At 38.2% G+C, this 27056-nt stretch overlaps 1 protein-coding gene across 10 annotated transcripts in view; it reads left to right on the forward strand.

The window, feature by feature from the left end:
- The window catches only part of ARHGAP12 (Rho GTPase activating protein 12), an 80809-nt gene that overhangs the window by 14337 nt on the left and 39416 nt on the right, over nt 1-27056 (forward strand). For all 10 annotated transcript variants that reach the window (XM_075082509.1, XM_075082510.1, XM_075082511.1 and 7 more), the window contains exon 3: nt 20474-20737. In XM_075082509.1, coding sequence (XP_074938610.1) covers nt 20474-20737 — 264 coding nt within the window. The remainder of the gene's footprint in view (nt 1-20473; nt 20738-27056) is intronic.

Consider the following 27056-nt stretch of genomic DNA (forward strand, 5'->3'; position numbering starts at 1 on the left):
GATACACTTGCATTTTCAGTGTCATTGATGTGATGGGACTTCTGCAACAAATATGCTAATGTAAAGAAATACTCTAATAAAATATTATGTATGGTAAATACCAAAAATACTGTTAACAAACTTTCTGGACTCTCAACTGGTTGTTCAACATATCTAATAGTGTTGTATACGCATTTCTTTTCTAGACAGCTTGATGGATTGCCAGGATATTGTTTAGAAATGATTCATGCTACCACAGAAACTTCGTACCGTGTTGCACATAACCATTGTTTCTCTTTAAGTATTTAGAAGAAGCTTTATCCTGCGGTAAAGTGTTGTAACACTAAACGTGAGGTCCTTGAGTGACCTTGATTTGACTGCTTTCCCTGTTGATATTGAATAAAGGTGCTTCCCGCGGCGTCCTGCCGATTATATAGATAGTGTGAGCTAACAGATGGCTGCCATGCATACTGCATCGTGCTTTAGACACAGGGGACTATATGTGTGTGTGTATGTGTATACATATATTCTCTATATATAATTATATGTAGAAAGATATAAAAAATCAGGGTCCACTTCTGTTTCTTGATAGCACTTCAGTCTTGATTTGCACCTCATAGTGCAACTACCAACTTTAAACTTCACAAAAACTTGATGAGATGTACTCGTCAGTATTGTCCTTTTGATTTTTTTTTTTTTTTTAAAATCCTCCATTTGTCATCTGTCATTTGTTCATTTGTCCTGGCTGTGATTTTCGTCCTTATTCTCCCTCCCAGGTGCTACAATCTAACTTCTCATGTCATCTTCATGCTGCCCTAAGGCCTTGTACTTCTCATACCACAATGTGTGTTACTCCATAGTGCTCATGCCCACAAGCTATGCCAGAGGACTTTGTTGCTTCCTCCTGGGCGTGCTTTTTACAGCTGGGCTCTGTGGCTGCTTTGCTTTAGGTGGGGAGCTGGAGCCTGAGCTCCAGCGAGGAGAGGCTGTGTGGCCCTGCCAGGGGCTCAGCTGTTGTGCAGCATTGTCCTTCCAACCCTTTGCTCATCGCTCGCTCACTCACTGAGCTCAGCCGCTTGCGCTTGTGCCCATGGCAGGTCCCAATCGGTCACCCACCACTGCCTTTGCAGTAACAAGCTACGGCCTTCAGCTTTACCTGCTTTACTTCCCCTTGCCTTTGCCAACCTGAAGGGTTATGTTCTTCACGTGACTGCCTGAGAAGAGAGGACATTTGAGGCGAGGGAAGTAAACCTTTAGAGGTATTTTTTTCTTGTTATTCTTTCATGCTCTTCTCACAAGGAGACCTGTCTCAGTTCCTTCTCCTTCCAAGTTTGAGAAGTTCCTGTAGCAGGTTGTGGGTTGAGATGCACCAAGGTGTAAATATTCGTTCAAGTTTGTTTACTTTTCAGTTAACTGTATGTGTAGAAACTGTATTGCATCCACTTTTTGCTTTCTTGTAGTTCATAAATTGCTATTGTAACCATCAGTTGAGCAAAACTTGTATATGTGCTTGTGCTTAATTTTTTTTTCTTTTATGGAAAATCAGAAAAAAACCAAATCCCAAGTGCTTTGCTAAAATCTAGTTTTAAACTATTTTTTTATTCTTTTCTTGCTTTGTAAAGCTCTAAAGCCTCAACAGATTTTGTCCAAACTTAGAGTGTGATGATACCCCATATGGCATTTGTGAGGGCTGTAAGGTACAGTGCTTTATAGCTGCTGCATGTCTCTGGCATGCTGTTTGTTAAAAGAAATAAAGAGAATGTTGTGGGTTAAGAGGATGTTAGCACTGACCAATTCTTTCTTGGCAATTGATTTTCTGAGGAAAGTTTGTGGGTTTTTTTTTTAAAGTGTAGCTTGAAAGGCTGTATTTAAAACCTGTGCCCATAGGTGGTCTTGGGAATTTTATACACTTACTCTGCTCTCACTTCACCTTCTTGCAGTGCCTCCTTACTGTCTGTCCATGAAATTGCTCCTTTGCTTCACCATATATTACGTTAAACTGTGGTTTGAGCACTGAGGACCAGGCTTCTATGTTGTCCTTGGTAGGGTAGACCTGGGCTTGAGTGCAGCCTCAGAATTGTTGTAAAGCAACTAAAATTCTACAAATACTAAATCTTTTTATATCTTCTTAACTGTCATCTGAAGAAAAAATGCCCATTTAATATCTAATTTTATTGAAGTAAAGTGGGAGCTGCAGACTTAATTTATTTTAATGTCTGTTTTAATGGGAAAACACAAAAACAAGTGGCAGTATACCTACTCTGCATACTGAATTGCAGAAAAAGCTGTTCTTAAAAATGAAAGAAATTCTTGCTAGTGTAAGGAAAATCAAAGGGGAAGAAAGAGTGCAGAAATGCATGGCTAAGTGTTTTATGCTTTCTGCCCTGAAACCGGGTGCCAACAAACTGTCTGCTAGTAGAGGGAAACAGACTGAGAAATACAGTCAAAGGACAAGTATGTCTACTTTTAGTTGGGGGGGAAGGGAAAGATGAGCCTCGTTGAGATTCCCATGAGAATTTTATTGCTTTGCTTAGTTCTGCTGTAAGCAGTACATATAGCCTGGTGCTGAGTATTTCTGGGATTCTGAGTCTTTAACAGTACAATTGTGTACTTGCCCTTTAGCATTTAAAGGAAAAAGAAAACCACAAACAAAACCTCAAAAGTGATCTCAAAGAAATCTCTTAACTTCTTGAAGTTAGGCATGGCGAGTTGGATGTCTTAAAATATTCATCATACTATTTGGTGCACTTTTGCAAAATGGAATCACAAGGATAAAATTAGAGTGATTGTAGCCTGTTCTAGCTCAGTTGAAAGTTGAGAAAATATCTTAGAAACACAGTGGTGTAATTATTACGGGCTTTTTTGTGTGGTCTTAAACAGCTACTGGCGGAAATATTCCTACTTTGCTCAAATTTTGAAATAACTCGTATATAAATGTGCCAACTATTTTCTTTATGCTATTATGTCTTTTAAGGCAGAATTTTAAACTGGAGTCCTGACTTAAACTGTTGCGTGTATGTCTTATCTGGCATGAGGTGGGTTTCTACTTTATCCTTCATTACCAGAAAAGAATGTTATGCATGACATAATAGTAGATGTTCTTTGCCTTAAGTCATTAAAATACATGAGTTTGAGGGGCTTCAAGCAGTCCTAACAAAACTGTAAAGTTTTGATTGTGTGCTGGTGCACATATATTGTGGAGGCAGCGTCTTCTGAATTTAGGACTCGTGACATTTTGTCTTAATTCTTCATATTTCTCTCCCCTCCAATTTAAATGATGGATGCTAATATATGTGGGATTTTTATGGTTTATTTGGAAACTTTAATGTGCAAACTAAACAGCTGAGTGTGTGTACTGGAGGTGACAATACATGAACAGCCAGCTTCTGGTCCTGTTAAGAGCCCACCTTGTAATGGGAATTTAATTTTAAAATGCTTTTCTAGGGGGACTGTGAACTTCTTTTCCATAAGTACCAAAATCGGAAGTATTTTTCCTGGTCAGAAGGGTTTTAAGCACAAGCCACATCTTAAGTATTGGAGAAACAAGAAATAGTCATTTTAATGACAAACATTCCCCCCCCCCCCCCCCTTGCTTTTTGCCTTAAGGTTTCTTTGCTTCGGGCACTCTGGTGAATGTCCTGTTCCAAGGTACTGGGAAACAGTAAGGATGCAAAAGAAATGCAGTATCCTAAAATACCAAAGACTTAGAAAATTAAATTGCAGTCTCTGCTCTAAGTTGTATAGTGACTTTGTCTTGCACATTGTACAAAATGTTGCTGTCTGTCATGGAACCCACTAATTATATGCAGCGTTACACAGTAAATGTGAGAGAATATTGGACCTGACTGCAGATTTAGTGAAGGATAATTCAGTACAGGGACTGGTGGGTTTTAAAGACGAGAAAATCTAATCTCTTCACTGTTGGTTGAAACCTGCCAGTTTAAAATGAGTTTTGATATTAAAATAAACCAAATTTTAGATAATATGTTTTAATAATGAGCTAAATGAATAAGTGGGAGTTTAACATCTAATTTTAATTTAATAATTTAAAAGATTACTTATTAGTTGAAATATGTTTATGTATGTGAAAAATGATGAATAGGGTGTGAAAATGGCTTTTGTATCATCTGCAAGCTTCAGTCATGCTTGAGGGAAGGTTTATGTAGAGAAAGAAGCCTATGGAAACAAACTATCAAAATGATATCAAACAGCTTCTTGTTCCAAATCCTTTTCAAGTTGGGGGATCTTTTCATATTTATGATGATAAGCATCTCAGTAAAGGCATGCTTTATGACAAGAGTGACTTTTTTTTTTTTAATTGATACTTATAACCTATTGCTACTGCTAGATCTGTTTTGTTATGATATGCCAGTATGGCCAAAAGCTTTGTACCACCTTGGCAAAAGGTGGCATAAAACTTCAGTTTCTCCTTGTTATAGATGATTCTGTGTGCTGAAATGTAAAGTATGCACATGTGTTCTTAGCAGAGTTCAGCAGTTTAACATTTTCCTGTACTCTTGTCTTGCGTTTCTCTGAGAGGAATGATGGCTGCAAGGCTCGTCGTACCTTGAGGCTTCCTTGGAGGTTTTGTTAGGATTGCTGCACTGTTGCCATGCCAGACTGCCCATCCTCTAATCCCCCATTTCAATGGCACTCTAAACAGCACAGCTATTAATACTTCCAGTAAGTGTTATTTAGAAGGTACAGCTAACCACCCTTTATACTCAGTTGCTGCTCTTGTGAAGACAAAAGCATGTGGAATGATGTTAGCCTAAAGCCTATTCAGGTATTCAAAGTTTCCCAATAAGCTTTATATTTTTAATATAGCTGTTGTACTAGATGTAGCTGAAGAACAAAGTCTTACCAGTCACCACGCAGAATAAGCTGTGTTTATTGACAGCAGTGTTGCAGAAGGCTCTCTAGGCAGCTGGCTTATCAGCTTGGAGGAACCTGGAGGTCCAGCAGTGCCTGCAGTTGCCTGTAATTTTTTTTTTCTTTAAGAGAAGCTCAGTGGAAATCTTTCTAGAAAATGGCATAGAAACCAATAGCAAAGTATTATTGTGAAAACTGGTATACAGTAACTTCAAATGCATTGAAAACCTTACTCTTCTGTCTGCTTTATTCATGACAATTACTTTTTCTAGAAATAGTAAGGCTTTCAATGTCAGTTGTTTGTGAGACTCTGCTTTAGCTAAATTGTCAAACAAATGCAGCAGACATCTAAAGAGGCATCATTTGCTGATGAATAGAAGAATAATAGTAGAAGAATAACACGCCCTTTACCCTAATATGTATTTTTCTGGGATACTCCCAGAAAGTTCAGCTTCCATTCAACCTGTGGTTTTTGCAGCTGAACAGCTGCTTTCCATCAGCTTTCAAGGACAGCTTTATGTGGTGAGCTTTGCTATATACTTCACCGTAGAGGTTTTTCATGCATACATGTCCTTAAAAGCATCTTTTTTTCAATAGCTTAGCAGATAGTGCTGCAATACTTGTATTATACTTGTAGTTTCAATGAGAATGTTCTCCAGGCTGGTGGCTCCAGCTGATCCACTGAATGCTGAGCCCGGAGTTATAATTCAGCAGCATGGGGGAGGGCCGTGTTTGCCATAGCGAGCGGTGAGGCACTGCTTACAGCATGTTGCTTAATCAGCATGAAACTATTAGCAAATTCTTGCCATCTCAGTTATAATAGGTTTGCTTTCTTGCATAGGACAGTCAAAAAAGCCTGGAATGTTTTAAGTAATTTTAAGTAGCATAACATGCCTCTTAATGAATTTTGACAGCATTTTCTAAACTCCCTCACACTGTATGACAAGAGTACCATAAATGCATTCCTGTGTACTAAGTGCTGGTAACTTATTTGTCTTTTCGTAATGAAAGTTTTCTTGCATGAAAGCTTTTGAGAATTTAAAATTCTAATGTATTATGTAAAATAGATTCCTGGTAACAACAGCATCTGCATAATTAGTCCATTTTAACATGCTCTCTTAATTTTGTCAAAGTTTTATATTTGTCAGAAGACTTTGTAAATATTGCTTCAGTCAAAAAAAAAAAAACCCAAAACCCCCAGCCCAAAACCAAACAACTTTTGTGGTTTGGTTTGTTTTTTTTGTAATCTGGGGTACACAATGCATGGGGGGTTAGCGTGGCCTCTTTCATTCAGACTGTCAGCAGTAAGTTTCAGGTAGGGTTAGTGCCAATACCTGAATCAGAATTTTCCTCTCTGCCTTTTGCTTCAGAGGCAGTATTAACTTTTTTATGGCAGTTTAGTAACTTCTTCATTTTACTGATAAATCAGAATGGATCTCTGATATCTAAGGGTTGGCGCTATTTTCATTTTTAGTTGTCAGCAGTGAAAAATGGTGTTGCATGGCAGAAGGCCAATTCAATTATGTCAGTTTATTTTACTACTTATAGGAATTTGTCTTATGATCTTATGGCAGAAGTGGGAAGGGCTGCGGGTTCCCTGCATCCCACCTTGGTACCGGGCAGACTGCACGGTGGTCTGTGTGGTGGGCAGGGAACGCAGCTTCCTGGTTTTACTGCAGCGTCTGGTTTGCTTATAGCTGCTTTCACTCAGCTCTGTCTTTTTACATCTGAGTGTCTTATCTTGCTTCTGGAGTCAGACTTCAGGAGAGGTTTTTACAGCCTTAATCCAGCAGTGCTGCTCATAGCTGGAATGGCTCAAGTGTGAATGTAGTACCATACGTGGCAAAACCAGATGCCATCTTTATGATCAGAGTGCATCTTTAGCGGGTGCTGTCTGTGACAGCAGGCCTTTGGAGATGGAGCTTGTGCTTGAAATATCAAAATTCCCCCCGCCTTATTTCTGGCAGGCTGTACCTCTTTGTTTCGGCTTTTCTTAAGAGGTCTTTCAACCTATTAAAACTTTGTTTGAGAAGGACCTGCAAACAAGCAGGGGGATTTCTGCTAAGCATGTAATTACGACTAGTTGTTGATACTTGTCTGAAGGAGTGAAATCAGAACAGGAAGCTGGAATAAGATTTTTTTTTGTGTGTGTGTGTCCGTCCTGTTATTACACAGCTGGCTTCTCCAGCAAACCCAGTGTTTTATGTTGAACAGATAGTTCCAAACATTTAAGTGAGAAATATCAACTTAAGATGTCAAAAGTTAGGTAGTGGGATAAATTATTTTTTTCTTTTGAGTTATCAAAGGACTCTGTGATATCACAGTCAGGGATAATTGTAGTGACTTCATAGTCTGCTTTATACCAAAAGTTGTAGAAAAAGATACAGTGAAACGAAAAGTATTTCTGCTGATCACGTTAATTATCAGTCCAATCTATAAATGTTTTTACCTCAATATACCTCCCTAAAATGGGTATTTAAAAAAAAAACAAACACCCCGCAACCCCAAAAAACCCCCCAACTCCTGAAGTCTGTTACGGGGACCTTGTCTGGCATGCTGTGCTGTTTAGCCTTCCTGTGTTTTGGTTTTTGTACCAGTGTACAGTTGGAAGTCATAAAGTGGACCTTCCTCCTATTAAGTAGATCTGAGGAGTCAGAAAATCAAACATGTATTTTAATTCGATTACTGAAAGCTTGATGAGATGCTAATTCTCGAAGCACCTAATTTCTTATTTAAAATCGGGAGCATTTCTATGGAGTGGGCCTGTAACCTCTTGATTCTCCTGGTGCTTGACCACTAGTCCGTATGGCTGCCTATTCAACAGTAGTTATACTAGCCTGGCAGTGGAGATGCCTTCAGTGTTTTGTTTGGTTTTTTTTTTCCTTTGTCATAATTTTTAGTTGAATGGTAAGGTTTCATTTATTTTTATTTTTAATTTTTTAACTTGAATTGCTCGATAGTTTGTATAGGACATAAGGGACCATTGGAACCTCTTCTGTCACCTCTTCTGTAACATGTACCAGTGAACACCATTTTCTGTGTGAAACCTACAGCTGCTATGTTTAAGGAAGGTTGTTGGAGGAGGAGAGATAGATACTCGGAATTAGTTTTGGCTTTTTTGAGGTTGCATGGCTGTGCTGAGCTTCTGGGGCTTAGTCCAGTGTTGAGGAACTTCTGTTATTAGTCTTTGAATAGTCTGGCATACAATTTTTTAAAAAAAAGTTTCTAGACCATGTGACACTGCCTTAGTCCCTTCACCAATTCTTTTATTTGAGATATGATAGACATACTATAGGCTGTATGCACTTTGTGGTTTTCCGTTACTGTAGCATACAACCCACAGATTTTTTTTATCCTAATGGCCACATTGAAATTATATTTGAACTGCAAAAATCATAACTAACTGAACAGATAAATATCGAAGTCTAGATTGCACTGCAGTTACTCAGAAGCTTAAAAAAGCCAAGCAAAAGCCCCAAAGCCCAGTTCACTTAGTTTGCAAGACCTCTGTTTTGTGTTACAAAATGCAGCTGGTTTCATCACTTGATTATTTGCAACTTCTCAGGGAAGACGAGTGACTTCAAGTTTCCTGTCAGTGTGGCAGCTGTAAAAGCAAACCAGGGAGAAAGGGCCACAGGTTTCGGTAAAACTGCTCTTCACTAAACATGTGGGTTTGCCCTTTAACTTGTAACATTTTGGGTCTTTTTTGCAAATTGTACCTGGGAATTGACTTACCAGCTCTATTTCTGAAGGCTTTGAAGTGATAATTCATGGTCAAGGAAGAATAATTGAAGCACAAGCACTTCTAGTTGTCCAGCATGCTTTAGGATATTGCTTCAGGTGACTTAAATTCTGTGCTGGGAAGCTTTTTACTATAGAGATGATTTCACTGCCTTTGTCTCTGAATGCAGAAGTGGGTTTGTCCATTGTTGAATTTAACTGCTCTGAAAAAAAAATAAAAATCTATATATTAATCCCACAAAGTATAGTGTCATGTATGTTTTCCTGTTTGGTTTGTTCTGTATCTTATTAATTTTTTGGGTTAACCATCTCAGTGAACAATACACGAGCCACTATGGGGTTAGTGTGACTGAGTGAATGGGGCATGTCCTTATTTTCCTGAAATCTGAGAAGCTTGATTCTCCGAAACTCATCTCTCAGATTTGTGGGAATATCTGAAATTGGAAGCATGACTAGATCCAGGGTGGGTAGGCGGGCAGAAGAATCTCCCTTTCCTTACTTCTGTATGTTTCTGAATGTTTTATTAGTCTTCTGGGTTGTAACTTATTTTAAGTATCGATATAGCCTGGAGGTTTAGAGAGGAGAGAGGAGAGGAGAAGAAAATATAGCATCTTTTTTTTAAATTGATTAAGATATTCCCACCATACCTGACCCAGGTTTTTCTACTAAAAATTAGTAATATGGTGGGTTTTTAATTTTGCAAGAAGTGGCTATAAGCATTCTGAACAATGTACTGTTCCTACTTTTCTTAAAGAAATGTTGACAGACATAGCAGCCCAGCATAGCTAAGGCTATATATTAGTCTTCTGCCTCACTACACTTCCCATTCCATCTCATTTGATGACAACTGTAGCAAAAGTATCCTTTTTTTCTAGTTCTCTAAGGTAATATATTAGATGCAGAGTCATAGGCATTTTTTTGTGCTTGTCCATGCAGACTGGTTGAAGATCTTCAGCATTGCCAGAATCGGTGAATGCCTCACTGGTAAGCGGGCAGTTCGCACCCCAGTCTGCGGAACAGCCAAGTTTCCGTGATGTGCTTATTTTGCAGTTACCTTGGTTTACCTGTTGCCTGAGATAGTCATAGCAAGTAAAGCTTATCATCAAGTTTTATCTTGTAGGTACATCAGCCATCAGTATGATACTCTTTTTCCTGTGGTTGGAAGGGCTTGGGTGGCTGTGAGGAAAATGTTTTGGTTTATATTGCATCTATAAAGTATCGTATGTGTTATATTTTATGTTAAAATAGTTTTTCTCAAAATACTAACAGAAACGTTTTCTTCAGAGATTTTTTTTTTTTACATTCCACATGGAGGACTTAAGCTAGCAAGCAAATTGTGTTTCTCCACTCTTATCATACTACTGCTGTGCTCTGTACTCAGAGGTAACAGGAAGAGCTATCCTTATTCAGCTTAATCTTTGTCTGAGCTCCTCAGGGTACTTCTTTCTTCCTTTGATGGCATAAGGCCTCTTCTACTTCATGTATGTTCTCCAATGCTCCGATGGCCAAGGTATTATGTTGCTCATTCTTTTAGGCTGTTGATTTTCCTTAAGAAAAAATGAGGACTTAAGCCTAACCTGTGCATCCTTGTACAGTAAAGCAGCTTCCTACTATACATTTTTAATGGCTTTCTCCATTTGTTTCTAACTTCAGATGTGAATGTGCTGCCTTTCAGGATGAGGGTTACAAACGTGTGAAGCTATACAAAACCTTGTGACTGTAATAAAAAGGGAGAAGAACCCTAACGTGATTCTTTCTCACTGCATAGGGACAGAAGCCAAAATACGAACAGTGCTATTGAAACTTGTTGACTAACCTGCGCTTCAACCTTCAAGGAAAGTTCCCAATTTTCCTGATCATGCTGTTGCAAGGTTTTGTTCCTTGTACCTTCTCTCCATACAGAAGTAACTTTTTTAATTTTAGCTGGGGTGGTTTTTTTCCTGTCCCTGGCAGAAATAAACAACTCTATTATTGTCTCTACCTGATTCTGTTTTAGATGTTTGAAGATAATTCCTTCTCCTAGCCACCTCTGGGGTTTAATGATGCAGCTAAACCTCCTTAAGAGCTAACTGGTTCTGGAAGAGAAGGTCCTGCTCTCCTGTCTCCTAAGTCAGTCAGACACTTTAAAGGCATCTCTGACCTTGCAGTGACCTGCAAACACCTAAAGTGTCAAAATATGTGTGTTTTGTTTGTTTCTTGTTCTTAAAGTCTCAGTGGGCTTAATTTACTGCCATTCTAATTTCTTCCATCGGCTTGCTGCAGGGTCACGTCAGCAGCACGGAGCAGAGGGCAAGGGAGATGGGGTCGTTCCTCTTGGCAGCGGGTGGCCCATAGACCAGCTTAGCTATATCTTAAAACTGTATCAGTAGTCTTTCATTTTCTGAAATAAATTTGTGGTTTTTCTTGTTTTCTAGACATCAAGTTGTTGGCTGAGCCCTTCAAACTGTGTGCTTTATTGATTCGGTGAAATGAACTGAATTAGAAAAAGCAGTTGCTGAGCTTTGTGTATAAGCAGGAGTGTGAGTTTGGTTTCTGCCTTTCTGCACAAAGGAAATTCTTTGCTTGTGTGTCTGGGGAGTTAGGGTAACTAACTCATTTAAAACATCAAATTACTTTTCTCTTGGCTTCCCTTTCTGCTAAGATGAGCAAACCAGTTTTTCCAAAGGGAGAAGGAGCAAAAAAGAGATTTCTTAAATAGTAGATGTTCTGATGTGTTAAAAAGGATAGTTCTTGAAAAAATTGCCTGAAGTAAGAAATATGGAAATAATCAGGACTTTGCATGTACAAGCTTCAGAACAGTTACATCCTGAGATTCATATTTCCCCAACCTATGTCTGTTTTATGTTAGAGTATGAATAAATTACTTGATGAACAGGTCTTGTAATAATTTTTCTAGACTTCGTGTGTATAACTTGATTTTTAGTTTGTAGAGGTATAGAGCTAGCATGTCAGTATGTAAAATGTGGTTCTTCAAATGATATATTTTGAAATTGTATAGCCAGTCAGGATTCCTAGAACATACTTTTCAGATGTTGCTCCAGTTTATAAATTGGGTGGTATTGAAACTTGTTTCTCAGGTTTTTAATATAATGTTTATGGAAGTTAATGGAAATAGCAATATTGGCTGTTTTCTGAAGGGATTCCCTGTTTGTTCCCAAGTGGGACACACTAATCAAGGAAACTGTCCACTGGAGATTTGGGGCACGTGAGTAGCGTGGTCCCTCAGGAATAGTAGTTGCAAGTAATAGGGAAAGCTCTGAGAAGCAGATTGGGAAGGTAGCAGCTGCCTGTTAAACTGTGTGAAATACAGCCGCCTGGGTGTTCAAGAAAGGACAGAGCCTGCTGGCTGCACAACAGAACATGTTCTCGTTAATGTATTAGCAAGGCAAGCCAACAGAAATTATTCTAGTATTTGATTTCATACTGTACCATGGTTGTTTCCTAGACCAGTTAGCTGTGTTGTTCACTGGGGTTTGATGCCTCAATTTATTCCGATAACGTATTTCCGGCGTACCAGTAAGTATGCTTATACATTAGCATTGCTCATGCTATTTGAATATTGGTGATGTTCTGCAGCTGCATATGTTATTAAAAACTTCTAAGCATTGCAGTTCATAAGCTCAAGAAGATATTTTGAAATTATTCTAACACCTAACAAAGAAATACTGGCATAACAAAGGCTTGCAGAATTTGCTGCCACAAGCAACATTTAGCGAAGCAGAGTTTCACACAAGTGAAATTGCTTTTACAGCAGAGTAAAAGGACAACAGCTGTAAATTGTGTGGGAGTTCTGCATTTTCTTGTCAAGTGTTTGGAATTAAATGCCCTTTCTGACAGAACACAGATTTGATGACTGCTGTGTTTTAAAACTGTCTTTTGCAAATTGTTCTTTTCTCTATTTTTTTTTAAACTTAATATTTGGAAAGTGAGCCATTAATACACATAGTTTTCAAATTCTTAATGGCTCTAGCGTTTTCCTTATCCTTCAAGTAGCAGAATATTACAATTTTTGTTCTACTGATTCATAGGGTTTTGATAACTTGCATGATGATAGTTCTCATTCTGTTTGATCAAATGGTACTCAAGCTATCTTTGAGGCTTTTGAGCTTGCCCAGTAATACAACTTCAGTAACTAACTTGAGAATCTTATCAGAGGTGATGTTTACTTTCCCATCTGCACTTTCCATGGGTGCCTGGCTTTACACTGCTTTGTGTAAGCACTGTACCCTCAAAAGTACACTTAAATGCTATGGGATCTGTACTCTTGAGAATGTAAAGCATAGAAAAAAATTGATATTCAGTTTGAAGTGACTTAAACTAATGGAATATTTTTCTTGAAATTTAAGGTGTTCAAAACCCACTATTCTACTCTCCCAATTATGTTTCATAGGAGCTAACTTTTTAGACATGCTATGGTACTGTAATGGTGGCAACATAGAAGTGCTCCATGAAGGTGTTAATAAGCTGTCTTAGAAAATACTAAAATACTTCGACCTCTCTGAGGCAAATGAGATGTATGGCTACATATTAAATCAGTTAAAACCACCAATAGGCTAAGTGAGGCCTCTCCAGTACTCCTGCAACTTTAACCGATACTGCAGAATAAGCTCTTACTCTGCTGTAATGCTTCTAAAACAACTGAAGAACTTATGCTCTTGTGATGCTGCCCTTCTGAAAAGCAGTAGCTGCTGGCATATCACAGGACTGTTTTTCCACTGGAGAAAGCAACTTAGGTTTTTTTGATGTTTTCTTAGTGTACTATCTTAGCTTTTTGTAGAGAATAATCCTTGAGAGACTCCACAAATGATTCCCAGCAGCTTTATTCTTCACAAATCTGCATTCAGACATGGACTGTGGATTCCCCAGAGGTCAAGAATTAACAGCAGTTAAACTAAAACACAGAATAAACTTGGTGTTTCTACTAGTATTGTTGAAACATCCTTATTACAGAAGCAACTTGACACCACTTCCATGAAGGTGGAGGAAAAATAAATGTGTAAATCTACTACTGCATGGCGTGTGGAGGTTGTTCAAGATACTAGCTAAATTTCTGAAGGTGGTTACAGGTACTGCGTTATGTCTGTTGAAAGTATCAGTGTTTTATATGTTTAAGTTGACAGGATGAAAAAGGAGTGAAGGAAATATAGTGGCTGACTCTTCAACATTGTTAAATTTGGCCACTCTTTCATAATTGGGATAAGCTTGCTATGTAAGCATGTATGAAGTGTTTTATATGGTATTTAAAATTGCTACTATAGGAAAAGCAGCTTTGTCTATATCCTTGGACAAAAGCTTTTTTTATGGAAGGGAGAAGCTAGATTGTGCAAGTGGTGAAGTACAAGTATGGTAAACACTGTCATCTTTGTGCATGTTTTACAAAGGATCCCATTGTAAGATCTTATTTCTGCTTTTTAAAATATTTGACATCACTGTTGCAATCCTTCGATCAATTATATACTTTTTTAATTGTTATGAACTTCCTAAGTTCATATGTAATAGTTTTGCGCACCGAGATGGTCACGAGCACAATAGAAATGGGAATGGGAAATCTGTAGAGTGTACAGGATGAAAAGGTTTTCCATCAGTTTTCTTTGTTGGCCATTTATGATGGATGATCTGGGAGCGTTGTCTCTGGCAGTCAGAGACAGCCAACTGCTCCCCTGCAGCAGGCCACGGTGTACAGAGAGCCCTCCTGCTGCAGCTGCTGCCCACCTCTGTTCCTAAGCGCTCATGAATGGGACAGAAGAAGCCACCTCTTGGCTTTCTGTGCCGCAGGATTTTTGCAGTACAGTCTAATGTATCATTGGCTTGATGAGGATGAAAAATAATTTAAATCACTTAGTTTTAGAGCATTTTGCTACACATCTGGATTTTTTTTTAATTGATAAGGCATTACAGTATCATCAGATAACAATTTATATTTTTGGCAACTTTGGGAATTATTTTTTGTGTTATGGAAGACCTAAAGCAGAAGGGAACTTAAATGGCTGAAATAACACAATGCATTCTGGTAGAACACAATGTCCTATGTATTAAGACTCTTTGTTTCATAATATAGCTTCATAAAACAAAATATTAATACATATATTAATATTAAAATGACTTGTATGTAAATATCTCCAGATATAGAAGAAAGTAATAGCTCAGCCTGTAATTCAGTGTAAGTAAAATGCAAAATTGACCAAGATAGAATCAGCAAAAGTAAATCAGATGCTTAATTTTGCTGTTTTCAATCTGATGGAAAGTTATTGGCTAGCCATTTAAAAAATTTACTTTGAGTGTATCTGCTTAACATTTAAAACATCCCTTTTAAAAATTTAACTGTTGAATGGGCTTTACTAGGCAAATATAGTTGAATGATTTGTACAGGATGATTTTAGTTCTGCACTGCTTTGCAGTGTCATTTTTTCATATCACTTTATAATGGCAGATAAACTGAACATGAGAACTTCAGCGCAGTTAAATAATATTTGCAGTACCATAGCTTGTCTGAAATTTATAGTAAACTATTAACAGGCTTATAATATTTACTGTCATCTCTTTATGTGTTCCTTAGACTTGTAGAGTGAATTATCCAGTTAAGGTTGGAGGTGGTTAGTAGATAAATTGTTTGGTTCCCATTTCAATTTGGTTTGTTAAATTAATTTGCTGTCTTTACCTCTGAGGTAGTAGAGGACTTGCTGGAAAATCTCCCTCGTGGATTTTTGGGTATTACAGTAATTTTTAAATGCGCCTGCATATGTTAGAAAGAAAGTAGGGCCAGAACATGCTTGGAAAAACATAAGCCAAGAGCAGAAGGAGGAAGGAGAAGATGAGCTAACTATTCCAGTTGAAGCTGTCATTTTGTGAAAATGAAACTGGAGTTTTTGAGGTTTCTCTTATATCCTTCCTGTTGCATAAAGCTGGTATTGAAGTCCCAGGCCTTCCTAAAAGGACAGTGGTAATTCCTTGGCAAGAAGCTCGGTTGTTGAGGGAACTGGGATGCTTCGTTCCCTGTCTTGGTATGCTGTGGGATGTGCCTGCCCTTCTTTCTTCGGCTTGCTGTGGCAAAGAGCCGGCCGGTATTCCCTCATTTTCCTTCAGTGTAATGCTGTTCTTTCGCATGACTATGGACAATCTGTTGCTTGTAATTTCATAAAGAGTATTAAGATGAGACTTGATTTTTTAAATTTTTATTTTTAGCAGCTACTTTTAGCAATCCAGATGCTGCTAGTGAATTGGAAGCTTGTAATTTCAAGTTCATAACGCTAAGAAAAGCTGCAAACAGGCACGACAACTAAAGCAATTTATTTGTAAAGGAGGGAAAATCATGTGGTAGGTCATGTTTTGTAGGCTGGCACTGCAGTCCTTCTTTAAGCAGTTGTTATGTTTTAGAAGTTTTTTTTATTGGATTTAAGTGCTGTAAAAGGTAATTGCAAGTTTCAGGGAAACTTTTTCTGTCTTTTAGTTGCTGTTATCCTTCATACAGTATGTTCTCATTGCATGAAAATAAACTGAAAGCACTTTTAGGTGGCAGATAGGAAAGAGATCTGTAGTCCTTGTTTCTCCCAGAACTGTATTCTTACCCTGTTGGAGTGCACTGAACCTTTTTTTTTTAAACTTTGCTTTAATTTTCAATGCTTAAACAAATACTGCCATTTGTATAAGGTAACATGAACATTTAAGGTATCCTCTGAGAAGCTGATATGCATTTTGGTAATGAAAAGTACCTTGCGAAGTATAGTAAATTTGCTTTTCATTTCACTGAGCTCAAGTGTTTAGTGGCCTGATAGCGTATCTGCGGCCTTTGTTGCAAATGTTGACTGTTCATTCATGAATGATTAACATGTTGTTTTATTTAAAGGCATGTATCTGCTTCCTCTGTGTCAGTATAAAAACTGTGTCCTGAACAAGCTGTGTGTACAGTCCCTATTTGAAGAATGTTGTTTGTTGATCCTGGAAACTGTGTTCTGCCTGCATGAAAATCTTTTCCTTATCAGATTGCAGGGATTTAGCGCTAACAGACTTTTCTGTGAGACTGAATTGAAATACAGCAGATTTCTGAGGTATTGAAATACAAAGCATTACTGAGCTCAGGGAGAGGCCCTTATATTCATAAAGTTGTCATAGTGCTTAATGGGCTGTACAATTTTGATTCAAGTTGTAGCATCGTAGAAGTATTTATACTTTCTAATTTTTCTTTATCATTTTTCTAGCAAGAGTCCTTCACGGTTCTTAGCAGGAGAAAGCAACATGAAAATGTCCAAAATCCATATCAAATAGCAAATGAATGTTGAAATGTTTTGAGTATAAGGCATTTTGTGTGTGCATGCACGGGCATGTTGAAGGACACGTTCTTGTGATTTTGATAGTGAGAAGCCAAGGAATCTTTTTTGGTAGATTTAATTCCACGTTTATGAGCATTTGGAGCTTATTAGTGCAAAAGTGAAGCCCAGGGAATGAAGTTCTAGCTGGAGGGCCTCATGTACATACCGAGCTGTTTAGTATGTATGTAAGTTTCCCTTGACTGTGCATGTCTGGTTTTGGGAAAACAGCCATGGAAGTGGTCAGAAACTATTTTGATCTAGGTAGTGCTTTATCTATTTGCAGTTATACATTGGTAATAAGTAATGGGTTTGGTAAAGAAAGGAATATAGTTAAATCAATGTTTATTGTCTTCAAACTGTTAAAGGCTTTTGCAGAACAGTCTTGAACTTAAAACAGTCACCTTAAAAGAAACGTTGACATGGTGCAGGGCCCAGGAGCTCTCCAGGGACATCTAGTGGGATGTGCATCTCTGCAGGACTCTCCTTCCCAGGTTGTGGGGGGAGAGGATTGACCTTTCTGCCAAGACAGATGTAGAAAGTACACTGAAGTTAATTTCGGGAAACCCTGAGTTTTCCAAAAGCTCTTTTCCCATCAATAAATGAGGACTTCTTCACAAAATTAGCCTTGATAAGGTTGGGTGCTTTTGAACTGAGCATTACTGTAGACACAACAACATACCTCATTGCGTGGCTCGAGGTACGAGGAAGTAGTATTGTATGCTACGTGGTTATTTAAAATAGTTCCTGATAAGAAAATTGTATCCTCAGACATACTTGTGAGCTAAGCTGTGTGTTAGATTGATGGCTTTGCATTTTTTTATGCTTTGCTGAAAGCAGTAACTTCCAATACCTTCCAAAAATCTTGCAATTATCCCCAAAACATCTGTTCAAAGAGAGCAACAGGGGAATGAAAGTAGCTGGAGGCTTGACTGGCAGGACAGTTAGCAGTCTTGTTTGTTGTTGAGGCCAAAAGTTCTGGCTTTCCCTTGAAAACCAGAAATCAGTATATTGAGTTTGTAAGTACTAAGCATTTAGGAGAGAATCCCTTGTTAAGCTTTTATATCATGTTACTGTTTTAAACTTAACTAGTATGCTGCCTGAGTTATGTCTCTCGGCATTTGCTGCTTCCTTGAAAGAGAGGAAGAACCTGAAGGTTTGTGCGTTCCCTGGTGCAGGTGTATGTTGTTGCTTCAAATGACAATCATGGGGGTTTAATGGCAGGACAATTTATGTGGGAAATGCAGCTCTGCAGGCGATTTGGGAAACAAATTTCACTGCAAGACAGACATTGAGCTGCTGGAGCGTGTGCAAAGAGCAGCAAAGAAGCTGGTGAAGGGTCCAGAGCCCAGGTCTTGTCAGGAGTGGCTGAGGGAACTGGAGTTGTTTAGTCTGGGGAAAAGGAGGCTCAGGGGAGACCTTATCACTGTCTAAAACTACCTGAAAGGAGGTTGTAGTGAGGTGGGTGTTGGTCTCTTCTCCCAAGTAACAAGCGATTGGACGAGAGGAAACAGCCTCAGGTTGCGCAGGGGAGGTTTAGGTTGGATATTAGGAAAAATTTCTTCACTGAAAGGGTTGTCAAGGATTGGACCAGGCTGCCCACGGAGGTAGTTGAGTCACCATCCCTGAAGGTATATAAAAGGCCTTTGGATGTGGTGCTTAGGGACATGGTTCAATGTTGAACTGGCAGTGTTAGGTTAATGGTTGGACTTTTCCAACCTATATGATTCTGTGTATTCTGTGAATGCAGATGCTGCTCTTGTGAATGGGGAGACCTCAGGGTTACTCTCCAAGCATCCTGGGGAATCAAGGCTCATCCCTGAAGGCAGTGGGGTGATGCTTTGTTCACAGTAGCATTTTTCACGCTGTTAGTGTTCTCCAGAGCAACTCTACCAAAGGCCATTCAACCTCACTCAAAAAAAAGGGTGTGAGGGGGAAAGGCTTGGATAATAGAAAAATAGTCTTTTACTGTTCATCAGGTTTTGTAACAGATTTTTTTTTTCTCCCCCCCCTTGAATTAGGTAAAGGCAGCTACTAATTGGTTTTGGCTCTCTGATTTTGCTAGTGCTGCAATCCCCCCTGGCCCAGCCTTGTGGTTTGCCTTAAACAGACTGTGCTTGCTATATCAAGTAAGCTGTGTTTTCTCTCTTAAAGGCGCACAAAACAAGTCCCTGCCTGTTTTAATCTCATTAAGTTCCTCTAGCTGTTTCCTCTTTTGGTTGTGGAAATTGCCCATATTTGGTTCTGGCTATGGTGCAATCGGTTTATATCTGATTGTGTGGTATGATACGCTCTCTTGCCTGAGCAAACCCTGATAATTTATGATTAGATGTGGCCTAGATTAGCAGCTTATGATTTTAATGTTCAAAAGTACATTATAAAAGATCTTTTATGTAATGTAATAAGGTTTTTTTTTTTCCCCTGTGAAAGATGCAACAAGAGACACAAGGACTTACCTGCAGCAAAGCTTCTGAATTAAAACAAAGCAGGGGGAAGGGATGGTATAAATTATATCGCTCCTTCCAGTAGAGGGTCTAAATAATGTGCCCTAAAATACAGAGATGGCAGTGTATCACCAGGAAACTATTCAATTTAGTTTAATAACAAGCTGCTTTCACAATCTCATAATCACAGCTCTTGTGAAAACACAACTCTCATATTCTGCATGGTGTGTTTTATATACTTGTATTACGCTTTAAAAATTGAACATCTGAAAGTGTATTTCTCACCTAAAAGCTCTAGTGGCTTCAATGAGTGCCATGGACTTTTAACCATGATTTCTGCTGGTCTTCATGTTAGCAAACTGTTTATTAATGAGAAATTGCCGTTAGTGTTTTGTTTTCCTGTACATATTTGTTCTACTTGTGTGCATGTATATGAATAAAATTAGGTGGATAAGAATATCCACTTAATTTCTGTAAGAAGAGAGTGGTGATGTAAGGCTTGGTGATGTTGCCCAAAATATTTTTAAATAAGCACCTGTTTGGAAAGGCGTACAGGTAAACAGTCCAGGTGTTTTCCAGAGTTTCTTAGTCACAACACTGCTTGTCTTTCCAACTGAACTGTTTAGATCTTGCTGGGAAGATAAAAGTGCTGCTTTACAATCACCATCATCTGTAATAGTGATGAAGGGGAAAGGTTGGGGAACCACCTTTGCCTAACAAGTGGCATCTCAGAAATGCTACGTTTTGCCTTGAACAAGATCATATTACTTACAGCTCCTGAGCAATGCTTGAACTGTAAAACTGAAGTTTTTCAACAAGGCAAGCATATAATTATTTTGATGATGATTCCAGTGTATTTCAAATCTACTGTAAGACATAATTATCAGCTGTCATCTGGAGAAATGCTGAAAAATTGTTTCAGTATTAAATAAATACAGCTTGTGATATCTACCTTATAGTTAACAATCTGATGTTTTCACGACCCAGCATCTTGTGGCTGTCCTTTGTGCTTTTATACTTTACAACAAAAAAAGGGAGTTGTTGGTTTGTTTTACTACTGTGATATATTCTGATTTGTGAGGGAGCATTCTAAAATTCATTTGCTCTTTAACAATACATTTCTTCTCTCAATAGCCAACTACTCCACCAAGCCAAGGGAGGCCTGATTCACCAGTTTATGCTAATTTACAAGAACTGAAAATATCTCAGTCTGCACTTCCACCACTACCTACAAGTGCTCCAGTCCAAATAAATGGGGAATGGGAAACCCATAAAGATACGACGGGACGCTGTTATTACTACAACAGAGGATCACAGGAACGAACCTGGAAACCTCCACGGTGGGCCCGAGATGCAAGCATTAATAAAGGGGATTCCCAGAGCCATGCAGATCATGAGGTAGTTCTTCTGAGATCACAAGCAATGAGCTTCACTGCATATGAATGCTGTTTTGCTATGGAACTTGGTATCGCTGAGTTTCGAGGTGTTAAGGATTGCCTTCATTTGTCTTTTTGTTTGTGTTTAGTATGAAGTAGCGAACAACTTAGCTCTTCGGTTGCTTTTGTGCGCAAGACTGCGTGCGTGAACTGTACAAGAGTAGTAAGGCATAAAAATGCCTGACAGTCCCATAGCAGGTATTGCAGCTTTTCTTTTAAGGGTAAATGAAAACGAAGATATTTTGAAACTATAGGACTATAAATGACAATAGAATAAGACAACTGCCATAAGTTCTCTGACATGGAGCATGTTCTCTTTCCCAGTGTATTTGGCACGTTTTGGGGGCAGAAGGCGGGGAAAGCAGGGGGACTGTGACAGTGCTTCAAGAAGCAGGATTTATGGGGATGCATTGAAAAAGGCAAGGGGAATTGTTTCTTTTATCAGTATCAGTTAAATACACAGCAAAACAAAGGCAGGGGATATACAGGTGTTTGCTACTGCTTGGTTAATGCTGTAGCAGTAAATGTAAATGAGGTGTTTTTCTTATAGAGGAAAATACTTTCACAGAGAGGTATTAAGATGGATTTAGGGATTAAAATGGGTGTAGAGAGCTCCAGAGTACTGGAGTCAAAACCAGACTTAATGGAGTTCTGCAGCACTTTCCACACACATCAAAAATACTGTCATAATTGAAGCTTCTATGAAATTGAAATATATAGATTTTTATTTTCCTACTTAGATTTATACATTCTATTAATAATTCTATATAATTTATGATGCTTTTAAAATGTTTATTTTTTTAAAAAAGGGCATATGTGACTGTTCAAACTCAAATTTTATTTAATCCATGAATTCCTAGAGAGGTGGAATAATCATAGTGAATATAAAAAGCAAGTATAGCTGGGTAATTTATTGCAGTATTTTATATAGCCATTTGCTTAGGAGATTTGAATTTATGTACTTGTCAATGGTTTCTGCCTTGAATAGCTGGAGAATGAACTAGGAGAAAGGACAGTTAAAGGAGCAATAGTTTGTTATCAAATGTGTTAACTTTGAGAAAATACTTTTCTGTGAATGATATCTTAGAGAACAGAAGACAAGAACATTAAAATTACCATGGTAGGAGCTCTGTCTAGCCAATATTCTAGGTCCAAGGGTAACAAATGCTGATGGGGGAGAAATTCCACCCCTGCTGTTGGCAGTTAGCTGTAGGAGCTTTTGACTAGATTACATTCAGGCCATAAATGTATTCTTTAGATATATCAATGGGTGGTTTTTTTTTTTTTTCATTATGCAAACCTTTTGCTTTTGCAAAACCTTTTAGCAAAGCTTTGTCGCAGACCTTGCTTAAGAGAGTTGAAGCTTGCCATGAGGTTATTTATGTTGAAAGATGATTTGGGCTAATGTTTGAGGTGCAGGTATAGTCTGTGCAGCCAGTCACTAGGGAGAGCCAGGCTGTGGTGTGTGTTTGAACTGCAGTGGTTCAGGTAAAGCAAAGGAATAGTTGGGAGATAGATATTACTGTTTAGATATGCTTAAAATAATGCTTTTGTGTTCAAACAGTACTTAGGTTCATCAGTTTCCTGATTGGAAGAAAAAAGCAAACATTTATCAAGAAATCTTCTACATACTTCACTTCATATACCCTTTTCAAATATGTTTAGTTTAGGCGAATTTGCTCCTAAGCCTATTACAACATTTGGTTTTAAAATTTAATTGTGGACTGCTCAAAAACTTTAGAGTGCTGGAAGCCCTGTCATAGAAGTCTACCTCTGGGATGGTAGAGCCAGAAACAGGAGAGAAAGGAAAAAGGGACCTTTTCATTGCCTTTGGCAGCTGTTGCATCTGCAGGCATTTAAACAGCCAATTTTTCTTGCCCCAGGCTAGTGGCAGCAATAGGTGAACTGGTGAAGTGTTTCTGACTGTCACTTTGGTATCTCTGACAATGGTCTATTAATTTCTCACTGGCTGTCCTTTTGCTGAAAAATACTGTTTTTAGTCTGGATAGGTGGTTGCTTTTTTGCGTAGTAACTCTCGTTGTAGCAAGTGTAACTGGTTTTCTGTTATCATCATTCTTCCTTCTTTTTATGGAAGGATTTCCAATAATTCTTTCTCCCTCCCATGTACAAATGATCCTTCTGACTCATACTCATCCCGCTGAACCACAACTTCACCACATGGTTGCATGTTCAGAAAGCTTGATTTAAAAAAAAAAAAAAAAGTCTTTTTATTGCCCATAACTTAGTTCAGCTCAGTTCTTCTATTTGTGATGCTTGAGGTGTCACAGATTTGCCTTCAGATATTTATACCTATCAAGTTTTCAGTCTTTAAGACCAACAGATGATGCACATTTTGGTTGATTTTTAATTAGACACAAGCTTATATTTCCAGTAACACAAGTTCCTTAAGTAATTTGTTTCCTCTCTGGCTGGGTTATCAAAGTTTGATAGATCTCTAGGGAGATTTTTGTTGCAAGGTCATGTCAATCCACTTCGAGAGTTGTGTTGATTTTGAAGCGTCTCCCCCCAACCCCTTTTCTGTTCTGTGTTTGGGTGTGTATGTCACTGTGTGTTCACCTTTTCATTTATGACCTCTAAGTACTTAAACCAAAATACTTAAGAGTAAGGGTTGAGATCTAAGCCTAAACTACAGTAAAGTATAGGACATCCCAAATTTTGTCTGATTATGAAGACTTAGAGCAAATAGGTCTTAATTAGTAAAAACAGATTTAATTTATTATAATGAAGTTAAGTTGGCTTTTACACGCTTGTCTGAGTTATGCTCATTCCCTTCATATTTGGTGGTAAAAGAGCATATGCAGGAAAGTTAAATGCTAGTTGTATCTCTACTGATATGTCCTCAAAGGGGCTTGTATCGTATTAGGTAGAAAAATGGAAGGTGACATAAAGATGAGACTGTGAATGATCATAAATTCAAATATATGTATAATGAAACATTAGAACATGAAATAGCTTATAGTTGGTCTTAGAACTTTGTGATTAGGAAATTGACTTTTATTGGATAATTAAGAAGGGGCAAAGTTGTACCTAATTTGTCAAACAAGTTGGTAACAGATATGGCAGTTCTTTGGATGGTGTGGGGGGAAGCAGTGAAGTCCTGTCAACAGGGCCTCTAGGAAAGCGTATAAGATTTTGGAATTATGGATAGAATTTATCAGAGGTAGTGACTTACTGTATTTGAGGAAGGAGTGCTTAACAGTGACTGGGAGAAATTTGTCAGATAGTGGAGTGATTTCATTAAGGTGGACTGTAAGAGGAATGAGATGTTGTCACATCAGAGAAAGGCAAACCTCTGATACTTAGCTAGGAGACCGTAATGTGAAGTAGAGACAAACAAATTAAGCAGCAAGCTGTAGAAAAGCAACAGGATTTCATTTAAATTGAAAACTACATTTAAAATGTGTGGCCAATATGCAATTTTGTTCCCTGTTTTTGTTTCAAAATAAACACAGGGTAATAAAGGGATGCTAACTTCTTTAATTAGTCAGTATTCTTTATTATGATTTTGATTTTTAGAAGTAGTAGTAACTTTCAAAACTAGACTGGTTAAGTGATAGAAGAGAGACCATAACTGTTCCTTTTTTTATTAAATGCAGTGTGATGAACTGGTGTCTGCCATCAAGAATTTTCCATGTAAATGTTAAAAAGCCAAGAAAGGCAGTAGACGTCATTACGTGGGAGAAGTTTTCTGTAATTCTCTTCAGTGTCAGTGCAAAGTTCTTACAAGGTGTAAGGCTGGGCAGCTGTCTGCTTAAGATGGCTTTATTTAAATGTGGTATGGTATAATTGGGAATGAGACTCAGAAAAAGCATGGACAATACCTAAAAAGCATATAGGCAGGTAATACTGAACGTGTTGAAGGTTAAACTGGAAGCTGCTGAACATGGTTTGGCCAGTGTTCTCTAACCCCTGTTGATGCGCTTTAGCAGTTGTTCATACTAGCTGAAGGACAGTGAGTGCCTTGGCTTGTTAAACTTTGTAACACCTTAAGAAGTTTAAACTTAGGTCTGCAAAGGCTAAATTTCTACACTGTGTATGTGGGATTAGTTAAGCCTTGAAACATCAAGATTATTATATGGGTGCCTTACAGAGAGACACATTAATAGTTGTTCTTACTGAATGGTGCTTTTTCTAGGAGAATTTTCATTTCAAGTCTTCTGTTTAGTTTTACATGTATACAGCGCTTCCTCAGTGTCAGAAGTTTCTTGGAAGAGGCAGATACAAATGCATTATGTTATTAGGTCATAATTCCTGTTAATAACAACAATGTCCAAAGTCTACTACTTTGAACAAATGTCAATGCACTTAATATTTAACCTTTCAAACATAACGTAAATGTAAATATATCTATACGATATAGCTATCTTATAAAACAGTAGTTCAAATAGGGCCAATAGCATTCCTGTCAACTCTTCAGTCTTAATTGTTCAAGTGTGAAAAAGGGACTGAAGATTTTTTTTTTTTGCTTTTGCCTAAGTGGTTAGGAATTGGAACCTGAGAATTTCATGTTACTGCATGTGTAAGAGAGGTGGCATTGTTTGATCCATAGTTCAGATGCTTGTAGTCTGTAGGCTGTAGAGGACACTTGTATTTTTCATGTTATTTTATTAATGACCCAGAAATTTCCCATGGGTTTTGCTGTGCTTTGTAAGCTGGTTTGTGTCAGAGTAGAGTTTGGGTCACAGAAGTGGTAAGGTACTCAGAAAGATAAGGTAATAGTCATTTGGAAATGTCACTGAACACATTGTCTCTAAAATCACTGACTTTTAAAAATTGGTGACTCTCTGATACCTGAAGAAATATTTGTTATGATTTAAGCTTTTCAGGAGAGGTCTTTTTTTCTAGTTTAACATTGAAAGTCTGCCTCTTTCCTGCTTTATAGTTTTCTTCAAAACCCTTTGATGTGGTTAAACCCCAGTAGGCAGCTAAGCACCACCCAGCAGCTTGCTCACTCCCTGGTGGGAGGGGGGAGAGGATCAGAAGGGTAAAAGTGAGAAAACTCGTGGGTTGAGATAAGGACAGTTTAGTAATTGAGAGATAATAAAATTTTAATGAAAAAGAAAACAACAAAAGAGAGAGAGGAACAAAAGTCAGGATAAGCAAGTGGTGCAACCGCTTACCACCTGTTGACTGATGCCCAGCCCATCCCCCAGCAGCAGCCACTGCCCCCAGCCTATATGCTGAGCATGACATCGTATGGTATGGAATATCCCTTTGGCTAGTTTGGGTCAGCTGTCCTGGATATGCTCCCTCCCAGCTTCTTGTGCACCTCCTACCTGGCAGAGTATGGGAAGCAGAAAAGTCCTTGACTTAGTATAAACACTGCTTAGCAATATCAGTGTGTTATCACATTATTCTCATGCGAAATCCAAACCACAGCACTATACCAGCTACTAGGAGGAAAATTAACCCTCTCCCAGCCGAAACCAGGACACCTTTGTACTTGTGTTATTGAACCTTAGTCAGTATTTAACTACCATCATTTCTGAATAGCAGGATGTGTTCCCTCTTAAGTGTTATGCCTCCTACTAGCCGAGGATCCAAGATAGTGTGAAATGAAATCAGCACTGAATTCCTCAGGAGGCTCTGGCATCAAGATATTGCTGTGGGAGATTTCTTTTTATTTTTTATGCATGGAGTGGATGCTTTGAATAATAAGTACAGTATGTTAGCAAGGAGATGGCCAAAGTGTACGAGGGAACAGAAATTGTTTGACGTGTGTGTGCAAAATCTTTTTTTCTACTTTACATGTCAAGCTTATTCCTTACATTATAATTCACTTCTACCTTAAGAAGATAATCTTACATCTCAGCTAGCTGTGCCTGGTAGAAAGCTTTGCTTTTGCATTGCTCACTCACATGCATCAGAGTTGGGAGGAGGAGAGTGGAAATTCCTAATATTGTAGGATACATTGCACAAGTACTGTAAAGTGTGGGGACCTACTGAGGTGCAACTGGAGATACAAGTTGTCCTTAACAATTATTGTCTTTTCAGATACTATTTGGGAAGGCAAGAAAAGGATTTAGTTATGAAAGTTATGAAAGCTGAGATATTTCCAGAAAACCAGGTCTGACATGTTTCTGGGAGCAATGCAGATTACTAAAACTAACTATCATTATTCAGGAATGTAAATATGTGGGAATAAAATTTTGATCGGCACAAAAATTGGAGTTTAAATTTGAGTTGCTAGATCTGGTATGGTAGAATTAAAAAAATTATCAGTACAAACCAGTTATTCTGAAAATATTTTAAATTGCCTA

Source organism: Phalacrocorax aristotelis, chromosome 2 (genome assembly GCF_949628215.1).
Source record: "Phalacrocorax aristotelis chromosome 2, bGulAri2.1, whole genome shotgun sequence".
Taxonomy (NCBI): Eukaryota; Metazoa; Chordata; class Aves; order Suliformes; family Phalacrocoracidae; genus Phalacrocorax; species Phalacrocorax aristotelis.